Source organism: Pinus tabuliformis, chromosome 9 (assembly GCF_031772625.1).
Source record: "Pinus tabuliformis cultivar Carrire ecotype Pingquan chromosome 9, CPIR1, whole genome shotgun sequence".
NCBI lineage: Eukaryota > Viridiplantae > Streptophyta > Pinopsida > Pinales > Pinaceae > Pinus > Pinus tabuliformis.
Window position 1 is genome coordinate 13,740,176 of NC_142307.1, and position 22,317 is coordinate 13,762,492.

Here is a 22,317-nt window from a genome sequence, read left to right on the forward strand (position 1 = left end):
TTTAAGTTAGAAATTTTTTTTTGCAGCCTAGTCGACCAAAAAAATAAACCAGTAATTCAAGTCGGCCTGCTCCCAGAAGACGTGTCCCTTCATGTCTAGACGAAATCACTATAAATATTAAATATAAGTCAAAACATTTCATTTCAGATAAAAATAAATAAATTCGGTGATTATTTCAGAAACAAGACACAGAACAGCAAGGAATGTTCACATCTCGTGAACCAAGGCCGAGGAGAATTTTTAATCACAGTTTGGGCATTTAAGAATCTATGAGCAATGCTCACAGAATAGAGGCAAGCCATAGATAACATATGTGGACAGTGGGATAAATAAGAGCCATGCGATCAATGTAGAATACAATCCACAAAATATAGATGCGATGACTGTAGAAGACAAAGTTACAAACCATGCGATCACTGTAATAACTTATAAGTTATAGACTGGCCGCTGTAAACCCTCCTTCGCAGCCAAAAACTTCAAACCCTCCGCACTGTTCGCACTCGCAGCGTCTCTCTCCAGCTCACGAAAATCAAATCACGGTTTGACGGTAAACAAGTTACAAAAACCTAATTTATAAACTCTGCCGGCGATATTCACCATCGTCGCGCGATTTTTATACAAATATCGCCGAAATCTCGGCAATCTCGCGAGATTTTCGAAATTCCAAAATAGCGCGATATTTTCCAGCCGAAATTTCGTTTTCGAGAAAATCGCGCGATATTTACGAATATCGCCGAAATATCGGCGATATTATCAACACTGATTAAATGTATGGTTATGGGAATGGGCATTTAACTACATGGGAGAAATAAGGAGAAACTGAAAACCGGGGTGGGAAAACAGAGATTTTTACAATATATACATACCTTTTTTCTTCTTTTGGTCATCCAGACTTTGACAACTTCCTTTCCTTGCTTGAAATTTCTTCAACCATTTTGACATGCTGCACTCCTTTGTCACCATACCATCATCCTTCTAAACAATGGATCCCACACAAGGTGGAATGATCAACGAGACACTTGCTTCTTCCAAGTAGAGGTGAACCTTCTAATGAAGATTCCAATGGAGGATCTTGATTATCCTCATCCTGCAAATGCTCCTTTCTAATGATGATGATGTATGATGAATTCTTTTTATCTTCTATCATGCTAGATGAATTTCTTTCAACCATATATACTACTCATGCTTTCAATGAGGTTACGAAGAGCGACTTCCTTTCTTGGATGATTGCTACATACATGTAGAATTCTACTTCAGCTATCCTTTTAAGCTTCTATAATGATGTCATGAGCTCTTGCTTGAATTGTATGCTTTTGAAATGATGCCATCTCTTAATATGATGCATCTTATCATACTTACAATTCTTTCTACCATGATAGTTATCTTTCAAAACTGAAAAAAACGAAGTGAAGAAGATTTTCTCAGTCATAGTAGAGATCTTTCACTTCTTCCTTCTTTGATTTCCTCTTCCCAGGTTCTTCCATTTCTTCGGTGACATGGACTTCATTCCTTTCTTTCCTTTTCTTGTTGTCCTTCTTGAATTGAGGACAATCTCTCTTGAAATGCCCATATTCCTGATAGCCATAACATTGGATCTTCGACATATCGATCTTCTTGTTTTTCTGAGGACTAAATTTCCCAAATTTTCCTTTCCTCGTTGCCATGGAAGCAAATGCTTGAACTTGCTCGTTTGATCCTACATCGCTTTTTGCCTTCAACATGGTTTCTTCAATCTTACACAATGACCAAAGTTCATTGAATGGGGTAGCTTCCTTCTTTCTGTAGATGTTTGATACAAAGTTGTCCCATTCCTTTGGTAGTGCATTGAGCACAAATGTGGTCATCTCTTTATCAAACATTATTTCCCCCAACTCTTACAATTGATCTTGTATTTCTGACACACTCATAAGATATGGGGCTATTCCTTCTTCTTTTGATACCTTCATCTTATATAGCTCGGTTCTCAAAGATATTACTTCTCCTGCAGTGCTTACAGAGAATAATTCTACCAGTTTGTCATAGATGTCTTTTGATTTTTCCAATTTTGCTACATAAGGGATGAGAGAATCCTTGATTGATTCTATAAGGATTCTTTGAACCCTTATTTCCCCTTTCATATATTTTGCTAGATCTTGAGCTTCTTCTTTTGGTGGTTCAACAATTAAACCCTTAACATATCCAATGACTTCATTTTCTATGAGGACCAAATCTGTCCTCTTCTTCCATGCAAGGAAATTTGATGACCCAACCAATTTGTTGCTTTCCTTGCAAAATGAAGTCATTTTGATAGATTCAGACATAGATATAAAGATACTTACTTGTCAAGTGAAGATGCTTCTTTGATGATGGTATCTTCAACTTGATGCCTTTCTTGATGATGTTGATGAAAGAAGATGTCTTCCTTCAAAAGTGATCCTTGACTCAAAGAGAGGGATATCACCTTGATTCCTTGAAGATGATGACAACGCCTTTTCTTGCTTCCTCGGATGATAGTGTATAATGTGGTGGTTTTCCCAAGGTGCTTCAAATGAAAAACCCTTCTTTGAATGAGCTAGGGTTTTGAGGTCTTCTTTGATGCTCCTTCATTACTTTCTTGAAGATGATGAGAGGGTTAGTCCTTTTTGATGATTGATGCTTTTGATGTTTCCCAAATTATCATCTTGTGCTTCGGTCCTTGAGTATCCTTCTTTAAGCTACCTTTCCTCAATGTAGTCACCTTAGCTTTGAAACCATGTTGAGAAATTTGGGGGTAGCAAGTTAGGTGATTTATCTTCTTTGATAACTGCTTGAGATGTATTTTACTTAACTTAATTAGTTTCTTCTTTCACTTGATTATATTTAGTGTTCTTTTCATAAAAAATCTACCAAACCATAAAGAACAATAAGATAAGAGGACACAAGATATAAGTGATCAACTAGGGCCAAAACCTCTCTTCTTGAGAGGAAAACCCACAAGAATTTTTCTCTTCTTATAGAACTTCAATTGACGAATTCCAAGACCTATGATCCTTGACCAAGACTCCTCCAAGATCAAGTCAAACCTTTCCTCCTTGATAAGTTTTCTTCCAGCAACTTCGACCTCAACAACTTCTGAAATTTCGACCCCCAGTAGATTCTTTTGCAACTTCAACCCCCAAGCATATTCTTCTGCAACTTAAACCTCCCAACAAATTCTCCGCAGAAACCCTAGACCTTGCACATGTGGAAGAGATGATGTTTTTCCTTCTTTTCACCTTCACTTGGATTGATCTTTTCTTCTTGGAAACTCGGCTTGCATAGAATAATTTTATGCCCTAACTTGACTTCTGTAATTTGGTCTTAGCTACTGCAATGTGTGACTTAGTTTCTTCACGTGTGCAGAGAAGTAGCCCAAAAACAATCCAAAATTCTCGTTCTTCTTTTCTCCTTCATATCCTTCTCTTTTTCGCACCCTTTTCTCTTCCTTGATCGAACTTGTGTGAAGTGAGTGAGTCCTTCAAGTGAGGTCGAAGTCTCCCTTATATATAGGTCTTTCTCTAGGTCGAATTGCTAACTTTAGGCTGACTTGTCCTCTCATAGAGGCCGACTTGTTATATGCACCTTGATGAGGTCTTGGAGGGTCTTTGACTCTAGATTTGACTCAAATAATTTTTCTTTACAATATGTGACATGCCCAAAAGGGTCTTTCATACATGACAATGACTCTTATGACTTGTTTACTCAAAGACAAGCCCTAGAAGCACTCAATGGGTGCTTTACCTCAAAATAAATTTCCGTTGAGCATGAAACCCATGCCTCAAGAATGACAATAATAAATTTATTTTTCTCCTTACAATAAATACATAAAATCATGATTACATATGTCATTATGAAGACTGAACCTAGTTACATATTTCAACACACCATTCTATACATTCTAGTGAGAAAGTCTTGATCATTTATTCATTCTAGAGTAAGTCAAAATCATCTTTTAGGCATCATATAATCAAATGAAAAGATTCACCATGCATGATTTATGACCAACTTCTTTTACATGATTCTGTATATATGAATCCTACACAAGAGAAGAGTTACTTCAAATATGCATTCCCATGCTTCAATACAATCATCTAGCTATATGCCCTAAAACGAGCCTGCAACTTGACCAACTGCATCCCTTCAATCCTTTATGAGTATTGTTTCCATACAATATGGAATATATACTAACCTTGTCATATTGCTTCTTCCAAGAACCTTCCAAAATGATGGATCTTATAGGATCATGATGATCCACCTTAGCAAAATGACTACCTGTAACATAATATTAGAGAATGCCTGGATGAATGATAATAGAAAAAATGGTCCAATTTTAAAGACTAGATGATTCCTATAGAGCAACTCAATCAAGTAGACTCTAAAAGCTACTATCACATGCTTCTATTTATGATGCCATGCTTTTACAACAAAAATCTTCTAGAGTAAACAACAATGCATACTATTCTAAAGGAAAGATCAACTTCATAAAGAACCTGACATAGAGGATGCCTTCCTCAATAGGAAAGATCTTTGACATCTTTCTTCAACTTCTTCTCAGGTTCTCTCATTTCTTCAACTATGTGAGCTTCACTTCTTTCCTTTCTTTTGTTGCTCTGTTTGTTTGTACAGTCTTTCTTAAAGTGTCCATATTCATTGCATCCAAAGCATTGAACCTTGGACATATCTGGCTTCTTCTCGGACTTACCAAACTTTCCCTTCATCTTTTTGGTTCTTGCTATAAAGGCTTGAGATTTTTCATTTGATTCAGTGTCATCGCCTTGGTCCTTGTTTCTTCCAACTTGCATTGAGCCCACAACTCATCAAAAGGAGTTTAGTCTTTCGTAGAGTAAATGTTAGTTGCAAAAATGCTCCATTCTAGTAGCAAGATATTTAGTACACAAATGGTCATTTCAGAGTCAGAAATTGTCTCCCCAAGCCCTTGAAACTGATCTCTTAATTGAGAAATCTTCATTAGAGAGTAGGCTATTGATTTTTGGTAGCATCAGATGTGCTGTAGCCATGAAAGTTGGTGGAAAGGCTAAGGCACACGAGATCTCCAAGACCTAGAAATCGTTTGGGGAAATTCCACTTGGATGGAGAGATATTAAAATAATTAATATTTTTAATGAGACCCTAAGTCTAAACTTAGGAAAATTAAAATATTAATGTGTATTAATATAATATGGGTGAGAAAGTTCTAAATAACGAGGATCAAGCCAGATCTAATCTTAGCCTTTGATTATGGACTTAATCTTGGCCGTTGAATTGTCAACAGGAAAAGTATAAGAGGAGGCTTGAGGGTCAGTTGGAGACACACCAAGACACCAAGAGAGATCAAGAATTCGATTTTCTGGGGCAGGTTTCACTGAGGAAATCGAGTGAGTGATCAATTGCAGCGAGGAGAAGTTGAGCAAGGGATTTCAATCCAACGCTAAAGGATACATATCAGAGAGGCAACAGAGTGCCGGAAGAGACAGTGTAGAGCCTAGGAGGGTTGACGCAGAGGCATCAAGGGTTGACGTAGAGGCTAAGGAGGCCAGCGTAGAGGACGCAGAGGGCCAAAGAAGCTGACACAAAGGCTGTAGAGGCTGATGCAGTGAGCTTCAGAGGTTGCGCTGAGGTGATTCAGTGGGACAGATTGAGAGCTGATTGGGTGACGCAGAGCCATAGAGGGTGACGCAGTTCCAAAGGGGGTGACGCAGTTCTGAAGGAGTGCGTGGAGCAGCTTTCACTATCCAACACAAGGAACAACCAGAGTCACTGTGGGATTGTTCATCCAGTTGCTGATCAGTCGAAATATCTTTCTCCGGATAGAGGTATTGCTGCCAAGGATATTCTCTAAAGGGTGAGCCATTTTTGGCACCCTAGTTGTATTCAGAAATTTGCTTAATAATAAAACCCTCTATATGCTGCACCGGTTTTCCTGCATTGGGTTTTGTCGGGGACGATTGTCCAAAAATAACGGTGTCCCTTGTGTTGTCTCAGTTTATTTCAGTTGCTGATCTGTATATTTGTGAAGGCTACAATTGTGTTTACTTCGATGCTTATGTTATTAAATAACTTGTTAACGTAAAAAACAAGTAGGAGATAGTAAACCAGATATTGCAGTAGGGGTTTCTGATGTGTTAGATTTAGGAATTTTCACAGAGGCCATGTCCTCATCCTTCAGTTTCTTCATTTTATATAGTTTATTTCTCAAAGACATCTTTTGACCTAATGTACTTATAAACTACAAATTTACTAGTTTGTCATACATAGCCTTTGAAGTCTTCAAATTAGCAACAAATGGAACAAGATGATCCTTAATGGATTAAACAATGATCCTTTGTGTCCTTACTTCTCCTTTCTTGTATTTTGCTAGCTCTTGAGTGTTGTGTTTGCTAGGTTCAACGATTTCATCGAGGACATATTCCATTACTTCATGTCCTGTAAGAGCTAGATCAATCCTTTTCTTCCATGCTAGGAAATTTGCTGAGCCAACAAGCTTATTGCTTTCCTTGCAGAAAGAAACCATATGACCTGTAGATTCAGACAAAGTAACAATATGATACTTGTCAACCAAGAGTCTTCCCTTCTCTGATGTTGTCTCCTACTATCTCGAGGCTTTCAAGATCTTCAAAGAGACCTCAATGATATCCAAGAAAGATGTTTTCTATGATACCTTCAGCGATAGCTTCAAAGGGTGATGACTAATACCAAGTTTCCTTGATGTTTCCTTCAAGGACATCTTCCAATGAGCCTTTAAATAGATCGCCTTCCAAGAGAGATTGACAACCTTATTGTAATATTCCTCTTTCAATCCTTTCCTTGATAAAGTCTTCTTTCAATATGAGTTCAATTCTTTTGCAAGAGATTCCGTTTAGCAAACCCTTCTTTGTGTCCACAAGATGTTCCTTTCAACTGCTTTCTCTTGTTCTCCTTAGCTCTGATACCATGTTGGAAAAGTGTAGTAGGGAAACTATCAATTCATACTTTCCTTATCCTTAATAATTGCTTGTGATATTTATTTATTTTCTTGTGTTTTCTTTATTAGTTCTTCTTAATCAAACAATTATCAAAAGCAAAGAGTAAAGATAGAGGACACATAAATTAGGTTCCAAGCTAGGGCAAAAGAATTTGCTTCAAATGAGACAATCAAGTCCCAAATCCTAGACCAAGTCCTCTTCCAAGTACGATGTCAACCCTCCAAGAATTTCTTCTATTAGAATTAGATCAACAAGGCTCAATCCTACTTGAAGTAGCTTCTAGCTTCAACTTTGACCCCAACTTTGACCCTGTTACCAGTCAAACCAGCAGGGGACCTTAAAGGGGTTCCTAAGAGGGCAAATGCTAGGTCAAGGGCAATGGTGGAGGCTTAGCCCACTGTCACCACAGCTAAGTCTCCTTGCTCTTTACAAACTTTCACTGATGGGAGGAGTCCCGGTAGTGTAGGGATCACTTTGTAAAGTAGATGTTAATGGATAGGTGAGAAGTGACCCTGAAAGCCCTTTCCCAAGGATGGAGTGAGGAATGGAACTTGCTTGCACTTGAAGCAAGGGACTTGATCCACCAGGGGTAAGGGGTGTGGATTAGAGGGCTGAGGGAGAAAAGGTAGGCTTATAAAGAAGTTTCTCAATCCCTATAATCCTTGGAAACTTGGATTCCCAAATGGTCCTTGACAAATAGTCTTTATTGAGAAATGGGACCACACGGGGCCAAGTGGACCCAACCCAGGTTCAGGGATGGAATGCAGCGACCAATGATGTTCCTATCTTGGACAAGGTGAGGGGAAAGGACCAAACAAGAATATTTTCTTCAAGAGGTTGAATTGATCCTATTGAGGTCTATCCTTGGGGATGCCTAGGCAAAATTTGATCCTAGAGCTAGGGCTTGGGATTCCCAGAGATTCCACCATTAGAATTACCTTAAGTTTGGAGGAGAGGGAGGGGATCCACTAGCGCAGTAGCTTGTAGGAGATCGAAGTTTTCCCCTGGGTCTATTCCTGGGACATTGATGCCCTAGGTGACCTAATGGGGCTAGACTTGGGGAAAAGGGGGAAAATAGTAAAAAGGAAGGTTAAATGATCACCCCTTTAAAGGACCAGTGCCTAATTCACTTGGGGATATGGAGTCAAGGATGATAATGAGTAAGAACTTGGTTTCTTGATTAAGGAGGCCCAGAAAGTCAACTTTATCCAATGTTGAGAGAAAGACAAGAAACATGACTTTCAAGCATTTATACTTCAAAGAAATGATGCAATCTTATCGAGAGAAATAATCTCTAGGACATTGTAACGACCAAAAGTCGTTTACGCAGTGGAAATATTTAAAATACTTAGAAGACAAAGACATCCATCATAGGACAATAATTGTAAATTGCATATTGTATAAAAGAATTGATATAAGATGATTACAACTGAGAATGAGGGCCTGCGTATATACCCTAGGCAGGTGCCCTTCCACGAACGTTCACGTCTCTAAGACATGCCTTTTCATTACTAACTAACTAATCATTAGTTAATTACTTATTGATTATTATTATAATTATATTTATATTTATTATTATTCTATATGAATTATATTCATAACAAAAATTTCATTCATATAACATTGGCCCACACATTAAACTAAAACATGCTCAATTCCACATTTCAATTATGCAGTAACTAGCCCTAATTTTAGCAGTATGCAGCAACATGATAATAACATCAAAATTCACTTACAATGTTATAGAGTATATCCGACCAACATTTCTTTCACAAGACAAAGCTCCAAGACAAGATAAATAGCCCAAATCCATACGTCAAAATTCATCCATCTCTAGAAAATATCCTCCAAGGAAAAAATGCGAAGTTCTCTATGATTAGAGAGATCCCAAGTCAAGCGATGATACAAATGAATGTGTCTAACATCAATATATAGCCTCCTAAGGAGTTCGAATTAGCCTATGGGCCCGTAAAGATAAAATAATGTGCAAATAATAACTCCTAATGGTGACAAGCCTACCATACTTGCTCATAATGTAAAAATAAGCCTCACAAGGGGCCAAATAATAATGTATGCATGTCGTAGGGTCCTCCAAAGGCTTAATAACATCTTGAAGTGCCATATTGAGGAATAAATTCCTCGAAATATAATGGATAAGGGGGTGGCCCCTTGTTCTTCAAGTAGTAGACCTATGGTGCTCTCAGTGGGTCTGAGGGCACATCAATGACCCCATGGGTCTCCATATGAATTGAAGATGCTTGTAGATCCTCTGCAATGGTCCAAGTGGTGGAATGAATTCTGCCATGACATCGTACAAGTGCAGCGGCATCTGCTAAGAGTTTGGTGCTCCTGTGGGGGTCCACTGGGCATAGTGTACCAATCATGTCACCATCGTCCAAAAGTGGATCGCTAGTAGTCTCTGATCATCCATGAGGATATGAGGAGTGTTGTTTGCTGTTGTGGAGGCCCATGGCTCTCTATGCACACCCTACATGTGCTAATGTGGACCTCTGGGGGTCAGGATCTCATATAGGGAAGCCATAAGATCCAATGCATCCCCTAGGCTTCCAATACAACTAGTCATTAAAAGAATCGGGTAAAAGAGCTTACAAATCATGGATGACAAAGTGGACACCTCATAATGGCATGCCCTTCCATAGTGGGCTTTGGCATGTGCTAGTGTCTCTAGGCTCCAAAGGGGGTTAGCCAAGTACCTTCTTAGGTGGTTTCAACCCTAAAAAGGGATAGTATGTCCAAGGTAGATCCTTTTAATGAGGGTGGCAAGTGACAAATAGGTGAGATGGAATAGGGAATGAGAGGGGCAGCCCTAGGCCACATAATGGGGCATATGTGTAGCTAGATAAGGGGAGGCCCACACCTGGGTATATAATGTATAGGAGGGAGCAATCGTGGTACATGAGGTGCCTTAACCTTGATTTTTCCACCATTCTTTATATGCCTTTTTCCTTTTATGAATTTTCTTTCATTAGCTGCTCGGGGCTCAAAGGACAAGAACATGATGTGTATAATATAGCAGTGATTACCTCTTCTGAGATAGGGCGGTTCATTGCCCTCCAGGTGTTGGGACAATCATGGGTTCCTAAGTGATAGAGGAGGCTCATCTAGGGCCTATGGAACCAGGGTGATGGCCATGGATGTGGTAGAGCTCATGTGTTAGCTTTTGCCCATGTGCTAATTATTTTTGTCTCGACCATCTTTTGTTTTTTGTGGTACAATTTCCTGTTAAATGTGGCCAATTATGCTTTTTCTTCCTTTATGGTTGCTTCAACCTCTGGGGCATCATTCTAGGCTTGACCCAAGGTGGGGGCAAGGGGATGGGGAGGCTAGCCTTATGTGGATCCAAAATGGGAATGTGGACCTAGGTGGGAGAAAAGATGAATGGGGGTATAGTGAGTGGAAAGGGAGTAATATGTGCGGGTAAGGGAGCGAGACCACACACTCAAAGTCGAGGTTTCCCTCTTTAGTACCACCCTAGAACCGAATGGTCAATAAAGGAGATCCCACGGGACTAAGATCTGAGGGTAACAACCAAAAGAGATCATGGGGATAGGAACACAAACCAATCCCACTCTTTACACCAAATCCCCCCACCAATCCATACCCAGAAGTATCCATGATAAGTAAACCCAATACTCAATTACCAAATGACAAGACATACCTTTAGATTCGGGAGGCTCACCTTCAAACATACGATCAATACAGGTGGGTGAGGGACCACATAGCTGGCTCAGGTCATAGAGAAATGGCACAATGAGCTAGTAGGAGGCATCAAGGGGTTGCCTAGTGAGGCTCATCATGGAGAAAATTGCTCCCGAGGATATCACCTACAACGAGGTGGGTAACATACCTTACAACTTCGACCTGCAACTTTGGCCCTATTACTTCGACACTGTAGTTGTTGCAGAAACCGTAATTTAACTCTTCAAGAGATCCTCCTTTGAGTAAGACAAATACTCCCAAGGTCAACGACATCAAAACAAGGTATTTGCTCTTCCAACAACTTGATACTGTAACTCGATCTTCCGCAATTCAGACCTGCAATTTCGACCTTCCTTGAAGTTGCAGAAATCCTAAATTTCCGCACGTGAGAGAGATAGAGCCCAAAAACAAACTTTTTTCCTTCTTCTTGTATTCTCCTTGCCTTCTAGACCTCGCTCTTCCTTTCTTGCTTCTCCCAACTTCAGATCAAACTTCTTCTTGTGAGATTGAACTTGTAAGTGAGTACCAAATGAGGTCGAATCTGCTTATATTTATAGCCTTTTCAAGGGGTCGAATTCCTTCCTGTAGGCTAATTTGAAGCTGCCAGGGCTGACTTGTACTTTGGAGGTGTCCAAGACCTTGTAGACTCAAAATAAATTCTTTTACAAGTTACATCTTGCCCAAAAGGGTTTTATAATCATGATGTTGACCCTCTTGACTCATTACAATATATCCTATGACCTATCAAACCCTAGAAGCATGAAAAACATGCTTTTACCTAGAAGACCATCAATAATGAGCATGAAACCCATGCTTTAAAAGAATAACTTTTTCTTTTCTTCTTTTGTTTGTTACATAAGATGCATATTGAAATGAGTACAATAACAATTGTGAAGACCGAAACTAGTTCCATTTCCAACAGGGACAAATCTTTGGCTGTTCTGCTGGGGTTGGGGAGGAGTTCGTCACGAGGGGGGGCACCCTCCTTAGGAGTTGTCAGGAACCAATCCCTGTGATGCTTTTGGTGTGAGTGAATTGATGTGTTGTTCAACACCTCTGCAACGGTCTCGAGGATATTGGTTGGCCTCTCGAAAAGGCGGCTAAGGGGAGTCCTGAGGCCTTACTGTTCTATTATTTGAAATACTCTGAAACTCAGCTCGTCACTTGTTGCTCCGATCAGCCGGATCAACCTGGAAGTATGATGTCATCCTTCGGATCGTCTGTAAATGAGGCAAGGTATGTAAGACCTGAGATCTGTATCTGAATATCTCCCTGATGAAGAGGGTGGCCTGCCCTTTTCTTAATAGAACAATTTTCCTTAGTGCTTGGTAACCAATATCTCTTCATGTCTTCGATATCTTTGACAAGAGAGGCAATGTAAATAAATAAACATTACAGAATAATAGTAATAATTTTAAACTAAGAGAGGCAACCCTTCAGCCTTGTGATTAGTCAAGGCATATCAGTATAGTCTCACAAGACTCATTGTATCTATCAGTCATATTGTTCTTTCATTTATCAATTATATATTATTTATTCTGTATGAATTTCAATTATATATCCTTCTTATGTTAGTTATTTTCTCATATATAAACTATTATTTAGTACATATAACAGCCAAACAATATTTGGTCTTTTCTTGTCTTTGTCATCATCTAGATCCACCTGGAGACAATGTTTCCATGCGTGAACAAGAGGGATTTTTGATTTGGATTTAGGAGCCATGGATAAGAGTCTAGTAGTTGGATTAAAACTTTAAAAAATTGTCCTTTCATTTTATAACATATTCTTTACAAATTTTCGACATTGAACCTTGTTGTAGCATAAAAAATCGGAAGCATATATATGAATAATTCAGTGTTTAACATACCTTCTTCACACAATAACAACACAACTTCTGTTGATTTTTGTAGCTCGGGCAGATACTTCTGCACAGGCCTTGTGCAATTGTTATTCTAGTTATTATTATTATTATTTTTTCAGAAATGCCTTCTCCATGAATTTAATGCTACAGTTGTATATGCTTTTTAATTGTTCTTGACAATTTTTGGATACTAATATATTTTTCAATTTTTTGTTTTCTTTCTAGTTTTGTAATGATGAACTAGTTTTTAATAAATTTGCACACATTTTAAATAATATATAGTGGTATTAATCCTAATAAATTTACTTTTACTCTCTTACTTTGATGAGGCCAAGTCCTTTAGTTTACTCTAGTTTACTGTGTGTGTGCAGGTGCTGCTGTGGCGTTGAGTTCTGCTTTAATATCCTTGTAGCAACACATTTGATTTCAATGAGGTTAACTAGAATATTTTTGCTATTAATTTAGTATGTTGTCATGTTTTTGTTTCATTTGATCTGAACTTTGAGCATGTGTGTTATTATGATTATCATTGAAATGTGCACAATTTATTTGTCCCTTAGTATCAATGTTTTTCTGATATGAAGCTGTATTCAAATTCAGATTTTCTTTACTTCTGACAGCATTTTGAGAAGTGCTAGTCTTCTATTAGCAGGAGACGAGCAAATTAACTTATCATGTACATTCAATCACTATTAGATGCCTTTTGTCAAGCTAAATTTTCCACCCATTAGCAAAACTCTTCTTGGAATTCTAGGAGTTGCACAAGTAATGGTAAATGTATCAAATTGTAACTCAGATAACACCACTCAACTTCTTTTAGAATCTTATTTTAGACAAAGCATTCATAAAGATGAAGGCAAAAAGAGATCATAAATTTAGCTTGACAAAAATCGTTCTCAAGGTGGTGTTCTCCCTAAAAATGGGCCATGAAATGAGTATATTCTATTGCAGGCCTATGGGAATTGCAATGAATTTATATGCATGAGTTGTAGACAAAATCGTGATTATTGTCCACTGATCACAACTTGCACTATACATCACTGTTGAAAATATTAATATTGACAATATTTTGCTGAGGGTCATGAAATTGAGATATTGGAAAAATATGTTAAATATTGTGAAAATCAAGAAATATAGGTAATTTTTAAAACATTACAAAAATATTCTTTTGAACAAAAATTTAGATTATCACAACAAGTAATCATATCTCCACATTAATATGAAGAGAAAACTAGTGTGTGAGATGTATGGAATATCAAATGATATTTCATAGGGGACACCTCAATTGTTAGTATTGTCTGCTGTGCAATCAAGACCCTTAGAGTCAAGATTTGAAACTAAATACCATATAAAAAATTACATAAAAATATTACATTATCATGGCTCATATACAATGATGAATGTGCTATCAATTTACCCTATTCATTTTATGTTAAAATGTATGGATTGTCCTCCAAAAGAAGAGGCTCATATGGCTGGAGCCAAATGTTTTCTGGTAGATACCTCAATTTGTGTAGGTAGTAGTTGTGGTACTAACATTATCTCACTTTTGATGTCCTTCTCCTCCAAAGATACCGACATAGGGACATCCTCTACTACAACCTCTTCTAGCTCATCCTCCTCTAACCATTTCGTTGCTTCCTGTTAGAAAATCGGAAAGGAAGAATATTTTCTTATACTTGATAATTACTTGTGAGATTCTTGTGTTCTTATTAATTTTCTTATGTTTTTCTTTTATCTTAGGTCATCAAGCAATTACCAAAACAATAGCATGGAGATCAAGGACACCAGATGTAGGCGAACAACCAGGGAAAAACCCCAATCTTGGGGAAAACCCTGTCAACAACTCTTCCTTCAATAGTTTTCCTAAGATAATGCAAGACTCTTGACTTAGACACAGATTTCCTCCACACCAAGTCAGCGCTTTCCTTTTTCAGCACATGATCACTTTCCAGTATTGTGTTCGACCTAGATGCGTCAGTAGCAGCAACAACACTTCGATGCAGTAGTATCTTCGACCTAGCAACTTTGATCTTAATGCAACAACTTCGACCTTGAAGCAACCTTGAAGCACTTAGCTTTTCGACCTTGAAGCAACAGTTCTACCTTGAAGAAGCACTTCGACCTTGATGCCGTAACAAAACTTCTTGATGCCGGAAAAGAACTTCTTGATGTCGTAACAAAACTTCGACCTTGATGCAGTAGCCTAGAGAATCACACGTTTGAGAGAGAGAGGTAACCCAAAACCTTTGATCCTGCAATTCTCCTTCTTCCACTGCAACTTCACACTTTTTCACGGCCTCTTCTATGAAATCGAACTTGTGTGAGTGATTGTCCTCCAAATGAATCGAACTTCTTCAATATATAGGCTTCTGGTGAGGTCGAATTACCCTTTTTGAGGCTGACTTCGTGTGGAGGTGACAAAATTTGTTTTTGACTCAAAAATAATTCCTTTGACATGATTCAAAAGCCCAAGAAGGGTCTTATTAAATGTACAATGAATCTAATGACTCAGCATAAATCCTAGAAGTCCTCAATGGGGACTTTGACTTAAAACATGGTGGCCCAAGCATGAAACCCATGCTTTAATAAGTCGTAATAATAATAATAATTTTTTCTTTTCATTCTTTTTGATAAGTAAATTACATAATGTCTCAAATACATTTATGAAGACCGAACCTAGTTACATTCTTCAACACTTCCTCCATAACAAACCTCTCATACTCCACCCTGTACTTAGTTTCATAGGTTCTCTCATGTTGCTTCATCCACAATTGAAAATCGTACAATGTAGTAGACATAGACCATGCGATTAAGGCGCTAGTATTCCAACTTGTTAGACGATCATAATAATTTAATGAGCTTGATGATTTTTGTTTATGTTTGTAGCTCAAATAGGTACTTTCGCATAGGTCTAAGTGTCTAGATGTGTGGACGTCGTGTAATTGACTCTTAACTTTGGCAATTACTTTAATTATTAAATTAATTTCTTTTTATGAAAGTGAGTTAATCTAATAAAATGCAAAGGTTATTTGCATTAGTGAATTAGATAAATCACAACCGTTGATCTCAAGTGATGTTGAGATCTAACTCAATTGTCAATCACTTTGGAGCAAGGTTACTTGGGAGTGGAAGCGGGAGCAGGGAGTGACATTTTCAAAATCTCCCGGGTTTGGAGCGAATCTTTATATAATATATATTTTTATATATTTTGATGCATATATGTCATTAAAGCATGTAGAATAATGAATTAGATATAAAAAACATAAAAACATGGATTAAACCATATAACATCAATCATAATAATCTTCATCAACCATGTCCACAAGTTACAAGTTCTTATTTATATAACATGTAAAGGTGCACATAACCAAAATAACATTGAGTGCAACCCATCTCTTAACCGAAAATACATCAACAAATAGGCTCTAAATGACCTCTAACATTCAAAAAAATCATACTACAACAAATAGCTACATATCATCAAAATCATTGCCTATCTTGGGATCATTGTCATTACTATCACCCTCTAAGCAATTAACATAAGATAGAAAAAATGTAGCATGTCAAGTCAAGATTTTGTTTGCGTGATGGGTACATTTTAGCAGGGTCATGATTGAGGAGTTTGGTAACCAATGTCACTAACATCAAGGTACATAGAGGGCATGGTGCTCTTGATTAAATACTAGTCCCATACCCTAGTACATGACAAAAGCCACTGGAAACAGTGCAATCCCCCCAATTTTAAAATCTTTAAAAACTGGTAAGTCTACTAGATTTTGAGTGAGATCCAAAATTCTACTTTCTCCATATGAAAGCCAATGAGGTTGGAACCACTCTCAAACATCCTAATGTCATTTCATGGTATTGTTAAAAATTTAAGTAAAAGGATGAAAATGAAAGATAAAGGAGAATGTTACTTTTATTTTAAGAATTTAACATTACCATGAATTGCATATCCTCTGTTATAGTCCGATGTTCTTTCGTTTTCTTGCCTAATGATCATCTTATCTCCTTAGCTTCTTAGGTGTCTTCTAGTATGTCCTCCTCCTCCATCTCCTTCTTCATCATCTTGCCATAGCATGATAGAGTACTTGCATTTGCAATCAAGTCATGAAAAGACGACATCAGTCTGATAAATCCCTAGTCTAAGATGGTGCATGTTGATCCACTAACTTAGCCGAAACCGGGTTGCATGCTGAAGGAGAGGCTTAATGACAATGCAATTGCGCAACTCAGACAGTAAGGGGTGAAGCTTGAGCCTTGATACTGTGCAATGTGCAGTTCAGGCTAGACTGGGTAGGTAGATTGCGCAGTTTTGGAACTTAGTGAGCCGTTGAGGGGTTTTGCACTGTTTCAGCCAATTGCGCAGTTCTGAGAGGCAGAGAAGACTTGGTGATTGTGCAATTGCGCAGCTCAGGAGCTCAGGGGTTGAGATTGAGCTCAGAGACAACGCAATGCATTGTTGGGGCCAGGCTGGAGCGCTGATTGCCAATTTTGGAGGCCAAGGTCCGGGCTTGAGCATTGAAATGCGTAGTGCACAATCGTGGGATGCAGGAACTACGCATTGCGTAGTGTCAAGGGACAAGGTTGTAGCTTGAGTGCTGGGACTACGCAATGCTCAGTTGAGGAAGGCTGGATGAGGCTAAGTGTGGGATCAATGAAACTGATGTGAAGAGTGATATGACTTGACTATGATCACACACTTAGAACACTTGACGACACAACAACATAGATCATCCAGGACACATGAACAACATACTTCCCTCAGTGCGACAACTTTGCGATGACTTATGACAAGTGCGACACTAAAGATACACTTTGCGACGACTGTGATGACACTTGTGCGACAATGCTTAAAACTTTGGGAATGAGTGCAACGAATGTTTACATTGTTATATCAGCTCAACAAAAGGTAACCCCTTGAAACCACCAAAACAAGCTTATACACATTGTGCGGCAACTAACATGCGAAAAGACGACATTTACTCTATGAAGTGAAAAGGGGGTACGACACTTGTGATACGCGAACGACAGTGAAAGTGACACATGCCACAACGAAGATAACATGAAAACAACAGTAATTAAAGTGAAAGAAAGCATGAGTGATAGTCGAAAACATGAAAAATGACACTTGCGAAAACGACGCTGCGCAAACGTGACAGTTTGGAAAACTCACCAAAATGGAAGTACAAACATAGCCAAAAGTGAGGGACTGTCAATAACAATGCGCACTGACTATCGACATGGGTTGAACATTGCACAGACACTGTCTTGACGGACTGTGTTATGCTTGTTCAAGCTTGCGTAGAAGAATGCATTCATGAACTCATTGCAAACTAAGCATGTGTGAGCAAGTGACTTCGATCGATCAAGAAGTGACCACGGAACGATCAATCGCAAGATCCACAGTAGGCTCCAAAATTCAAGTGTAGGTAAAATTTTGGAGGGTGTTTGTCACAGCGACAACACTTGGTGACACACTGGTAGAACTCCAACTTCTCTGCCTTGGTCAATTCTTTTGTATAGGGTCTTAGTTCTTCAGGGAGTATTGATTCATCGTGCAAATCACTTTGGCCTCCCCACTTATCCCGTGAATAAACATGGTCCCCTTGGTGCCTTCTCGGTTGAACACAAACATTAGATCTGCGATATCATAATGTTTCGAATTGGAAAGGGTAGCATAGCTCTCGAGCTTTAAATTTTCAGAGTATAGTTTTTCATCGCTGTATGCTTTTTGGGCCACGGTGCGGCGGTGCCATTAACCATATGGTTTACGGGCCATGGTTTACTTGAATGGGAAACCTCAAAGTGCACACACGCTGCAGCCTGCTAAGTGCCAAATTTCCAAATGTCACACACGTTGCGAGCTTGCAACCGGACAACGCCGAACGGTTTTCCTGAACGTTGCACACTCGGCTCCACACTCAGTCCATACTTGGCTCCACACATCAGCTCCACACGACGAATATACAGCGACGGAGAGCGACGACGGAGGAAAACAATGGAGGAAAATAGGAAAAGAACCCCGAAAAACTAATTGCGGGGGCTTTAAACTAGTAATTTCATGGGGTACGTATTCAATCAGAGGAAAAATGTTAGGGCAACGTTTTCTATATACCGAATACTTGTTTTCTAGGAGAAGGACACGACTAAAACACCCGAATACGTTTTACGTTTTATAGGACACGATGAAAAACGTTTTCAACGCGTTTTAGGGCCATTTCGTGTTCGGCAAATTAAATATGGGACACGGGACCTTGGAGGACGTGTCCTGTGACTTAGATGCCAATAATAAGCTCTACCTTTATCTATGGCCATCACCCTGGTTCCTATGGGCCTTAGATGAGCCCACTTCACATTAAGGAAACCACGATTGTCCCAACCCTTGGTGGGCAATGAAATTCCCCACCTAAAAAGGGGGTACCTACTGCTATATACCACAGATCATGCTCTCATCCCCTGGAGCCCCGAGCATTTATGAAGAAAAATCAATAAAAAGGCAAGAGGCATATGAAGAAGGTTTGAAAAACAAAGGCTGGGGTAACTTATGTACCACGATTGCTCACTCCTACACTCATACACCCAAGTGTGGGCTTCCCCTATTATAGCTACGCTTGTACCCTAACACGTGGCTTGAAGTTTTCCCTTAATCCCTACTCCATCTCATCATTATATCATATGCCACCTACTATTTTATGGACTACCATGGACACGTCACCCCCTTTAAAGGTTGAAACCACCTAATAGGGTCATTGGTTAACCCTCTTGTTAAGCTTGGAGACACCTGTACATGCTATGAAATTTTATCTATGTAAACTTACTAGAATTTAATTTATACTGAAGATACCCAAGAGGCATGTCTCTTTGTAATTGGATCACATATATTTGTAAATTAAATTCTAGTAAGTTTACACATTTACATTTTTACCCATATTTGTTAGAGTGTTGAAGAACCCTCAACTAATGGTGGGTAGTAACTCCTGCTAAGTATATTTATTTACATCTATTTTTCCTTATCCCGTCTTTTATGCAAATACTTGCTTCAATTACGGTGGGCAGTGACTTACGGTAAATATGTTATTTACGTGAGTATGAGCTATTTTCAATGAATGGTCATCTCCTTAGAGACATGTATCTTCAAAACTAATTATTAGTTAATTACTCTCTCTCTCTCTCTCTATATATATATATATATATATTATTCATAAAAGGCTTCTAGGAAGGCAAATTAGCCCCTAGTTGCACTTGCTAACAAGGAAGGAGAATGGGGTCCAGATTTGGATAAACATCTGAGACTGGTACTCCTTGAGGATTGGGAATCTAAGATAGGGAGTAGCCCCGTAGATTGACACTCTTTGATGATTGTACAGGGCATCCAAGATAAGAGTAATCGAAGAGGATATTGTTTGAGGATGTGTTAATCCAAGACATGAATAATCGTAAAAGGCATACCTGGTGAACGTCCGGATGGGGTATGTACCTTAAAAGGTAGTGTGGTGTCTCACATAATGCCTCCTAGTGTTGTGCTTTGATCTAGTGGAAAGATAGAGCTTGTTATTCAAGGCCTTGCTGTTTTGAAAATGTTGGTTATGATGTTGATGCTTAAAGATAGCTTATCAATCCGACTCCTTTTATGAGAATATTTTAGTTTGAGAGTATTCTTGTACCAAGTGTACAATTATGAATACCACCCTCGTTAAGAGGGAGTGTTGGAGAATGTAACTAGTTTTGGTCTTCATATTTTGTACCATTATGTATTCTATAAAACAAAAAAGAAAGAAAAAGAAAAATTATTATTATTCTTCTAGACAAGCATGTTTTTCATGCTTCTAGGTTTTTGAATAAAAGTCCTATTTGGACCTATTGTAAAAGAAAAAGAAAATTCATTTTTTAAATATGTATTTTTGGGTAAAAAACCCTTTAGATGCCAAGTCGGCCCTACCCAAAAGGACGTGTCTATTCGCATCTCCCCTGGACAATATAAATAGACGAAAGATGGAGTTCATTTGGAGACACACTTGATGGATTGTGATCTAAAATATCGCAAAGAGGACATAGGAGAAGTGGAGGGCTGAAGTCTGAAAGAGGATTTTTCTTCTTGAGCTAGAATTTGTGGAAGTTTTGCCTTGGTACATCTCTTGTTGCTGATCTCTTGCTAATGGATTTGTTGGAAAGAAGGAAGGTTTGACTTGGCATCTAGAGGTGAAAGTTTTATGTGGTCATGGGTCTTGGATATCTCAATTTTGATCTGATTTTATAAGAAGAGAATTTTCTGGGTTTTCTCCTTTGAGGGGTTTTGCATTGGCTTGGAGCCTATATCTTGGGTTCTTTTGTTTTTGTGATCTTCATGTTCATGTTGTGGTAATTGTTTGATGAAAGAATCAGAATAAAAATTAATAATAAGCCAACTAATTTCACAAACAATTATATAAAAAAAGAAAATCCAATTTAATCATGAAGCCTCCCGATTTTCCAATAGGGTGGAGTGAGGTCCTTTCAGCTCCTAGATCTGATCACCAACCAGGATAGGGTTGATCGCGGTCTTGGCCTAGAGTGCTCACCAAGAAAGGTGAGTGAGTGCTTGCTAGTTGAGGGTCTCAACATTTTGGCCTAGGTACAGGCCATGGGATTCATGGACCAATCACTCTGGAGGAAGGTATAGGCCATGGGATTCGAGGACTGATTGCTCTGTAGTAGTGGGTCCTAATATGCTGATGACATTGCCATGGGTTTGGTACCACCCCAAATATGGCCACTAGCGGATGTTGATGATACATGATGATGCTGGTAATGATGGATAACCTTTTTCTTTAGAGGAATTGTTCAATCTTAGAACACCTATGACAATGATTATAAATACCTCCCTAGTTAAAAGGGAGTGTTGAATTTGTAACTATGATCGGTCTTCATAATGTACATTTGGTCACTTGATGTAGTTGTATTTAAAAATCATTGTAAACCATATTTCTAAATGCTTGAGTCAAAGGAAAATTTATTTTGTGTGAAAGTCCCATTGTGACTTTTTAAAGATGAAAAATTGAAATGTAAATTTTGGCTCCAAAATTGACAAGTGAGCTTCCCTCTATGTTAAGTCGGGCTTGGCCAAGGGACACGCCCATTCACTCAAGACAAACTATCATATAAAGGCAGCCCGACCTCCTCCATTTGAGCATTCGTATTCTCTTGCACACAACAGTTTTTGGGAAAGCAAGCGAAGAATAAGAAGGAAAAAGAAGGGGGATGAAATATCTCGTTTCTCTCTCTTTGACAACTCGTACACATGGGTTAGTGTTAAATTGGCAACTAGGGAAAAACTCCATGTGGGTCAGCTTATTTATGGCAGCTGATAATTTTATTGGATCCCTCTCTTTTTACAAACTTCAGTTTTTTTTCCGAAGAAAGAGAGTTCATAATTACTATTAAGAGAGAAATTACATGCTGTTGATGCCAAGGGCATATGCAGTAGTGTGGTTTTCACCACTGTTCAGAAATATATCAAAAATACATCAAGAAAAGACCCACTGGGATACGATGGTTCTGTATCCCTCATAGAAATAACAGTGTCTTACAAAAAACCAAAATAAACAGAGTTTTGAGGAGTATATCCCTCATACAGTAATTATAAACCGATCTGTACTGTGCTGTTATATACAATAAGAAACATGTAGAGCAATTTTATATGGGGGGAGTGTCCCCCTGTAGGAGGTCGTCTATATATGGTCGATGAAAAAACCTGTGCATCCCCTCTGGTTTGTATTCCTCAATCAGCCA

The 22,317-nt window shown here is 38.6% G+C and overlaps 1 protein-coding gene across 1 annotated transcript in view; it reads left to right on the plus strand.

Moving 5' to 3' along the window:
* Nucleotides 1-22,317, plus strand: part of LOC149146882 (sodium/hydrogen exchanger 5-like) — a 295,386-nt gene that overhangs the window by 122,954 nt on the left and 150,115 nt on the right. The window contains 1 exon segment of the mRNA XM_089445932.1: nt 12,915-12,943. Coding sequence (XP_089302058.1) covers nt 12,915-12,943 — 29 coding nt within the window.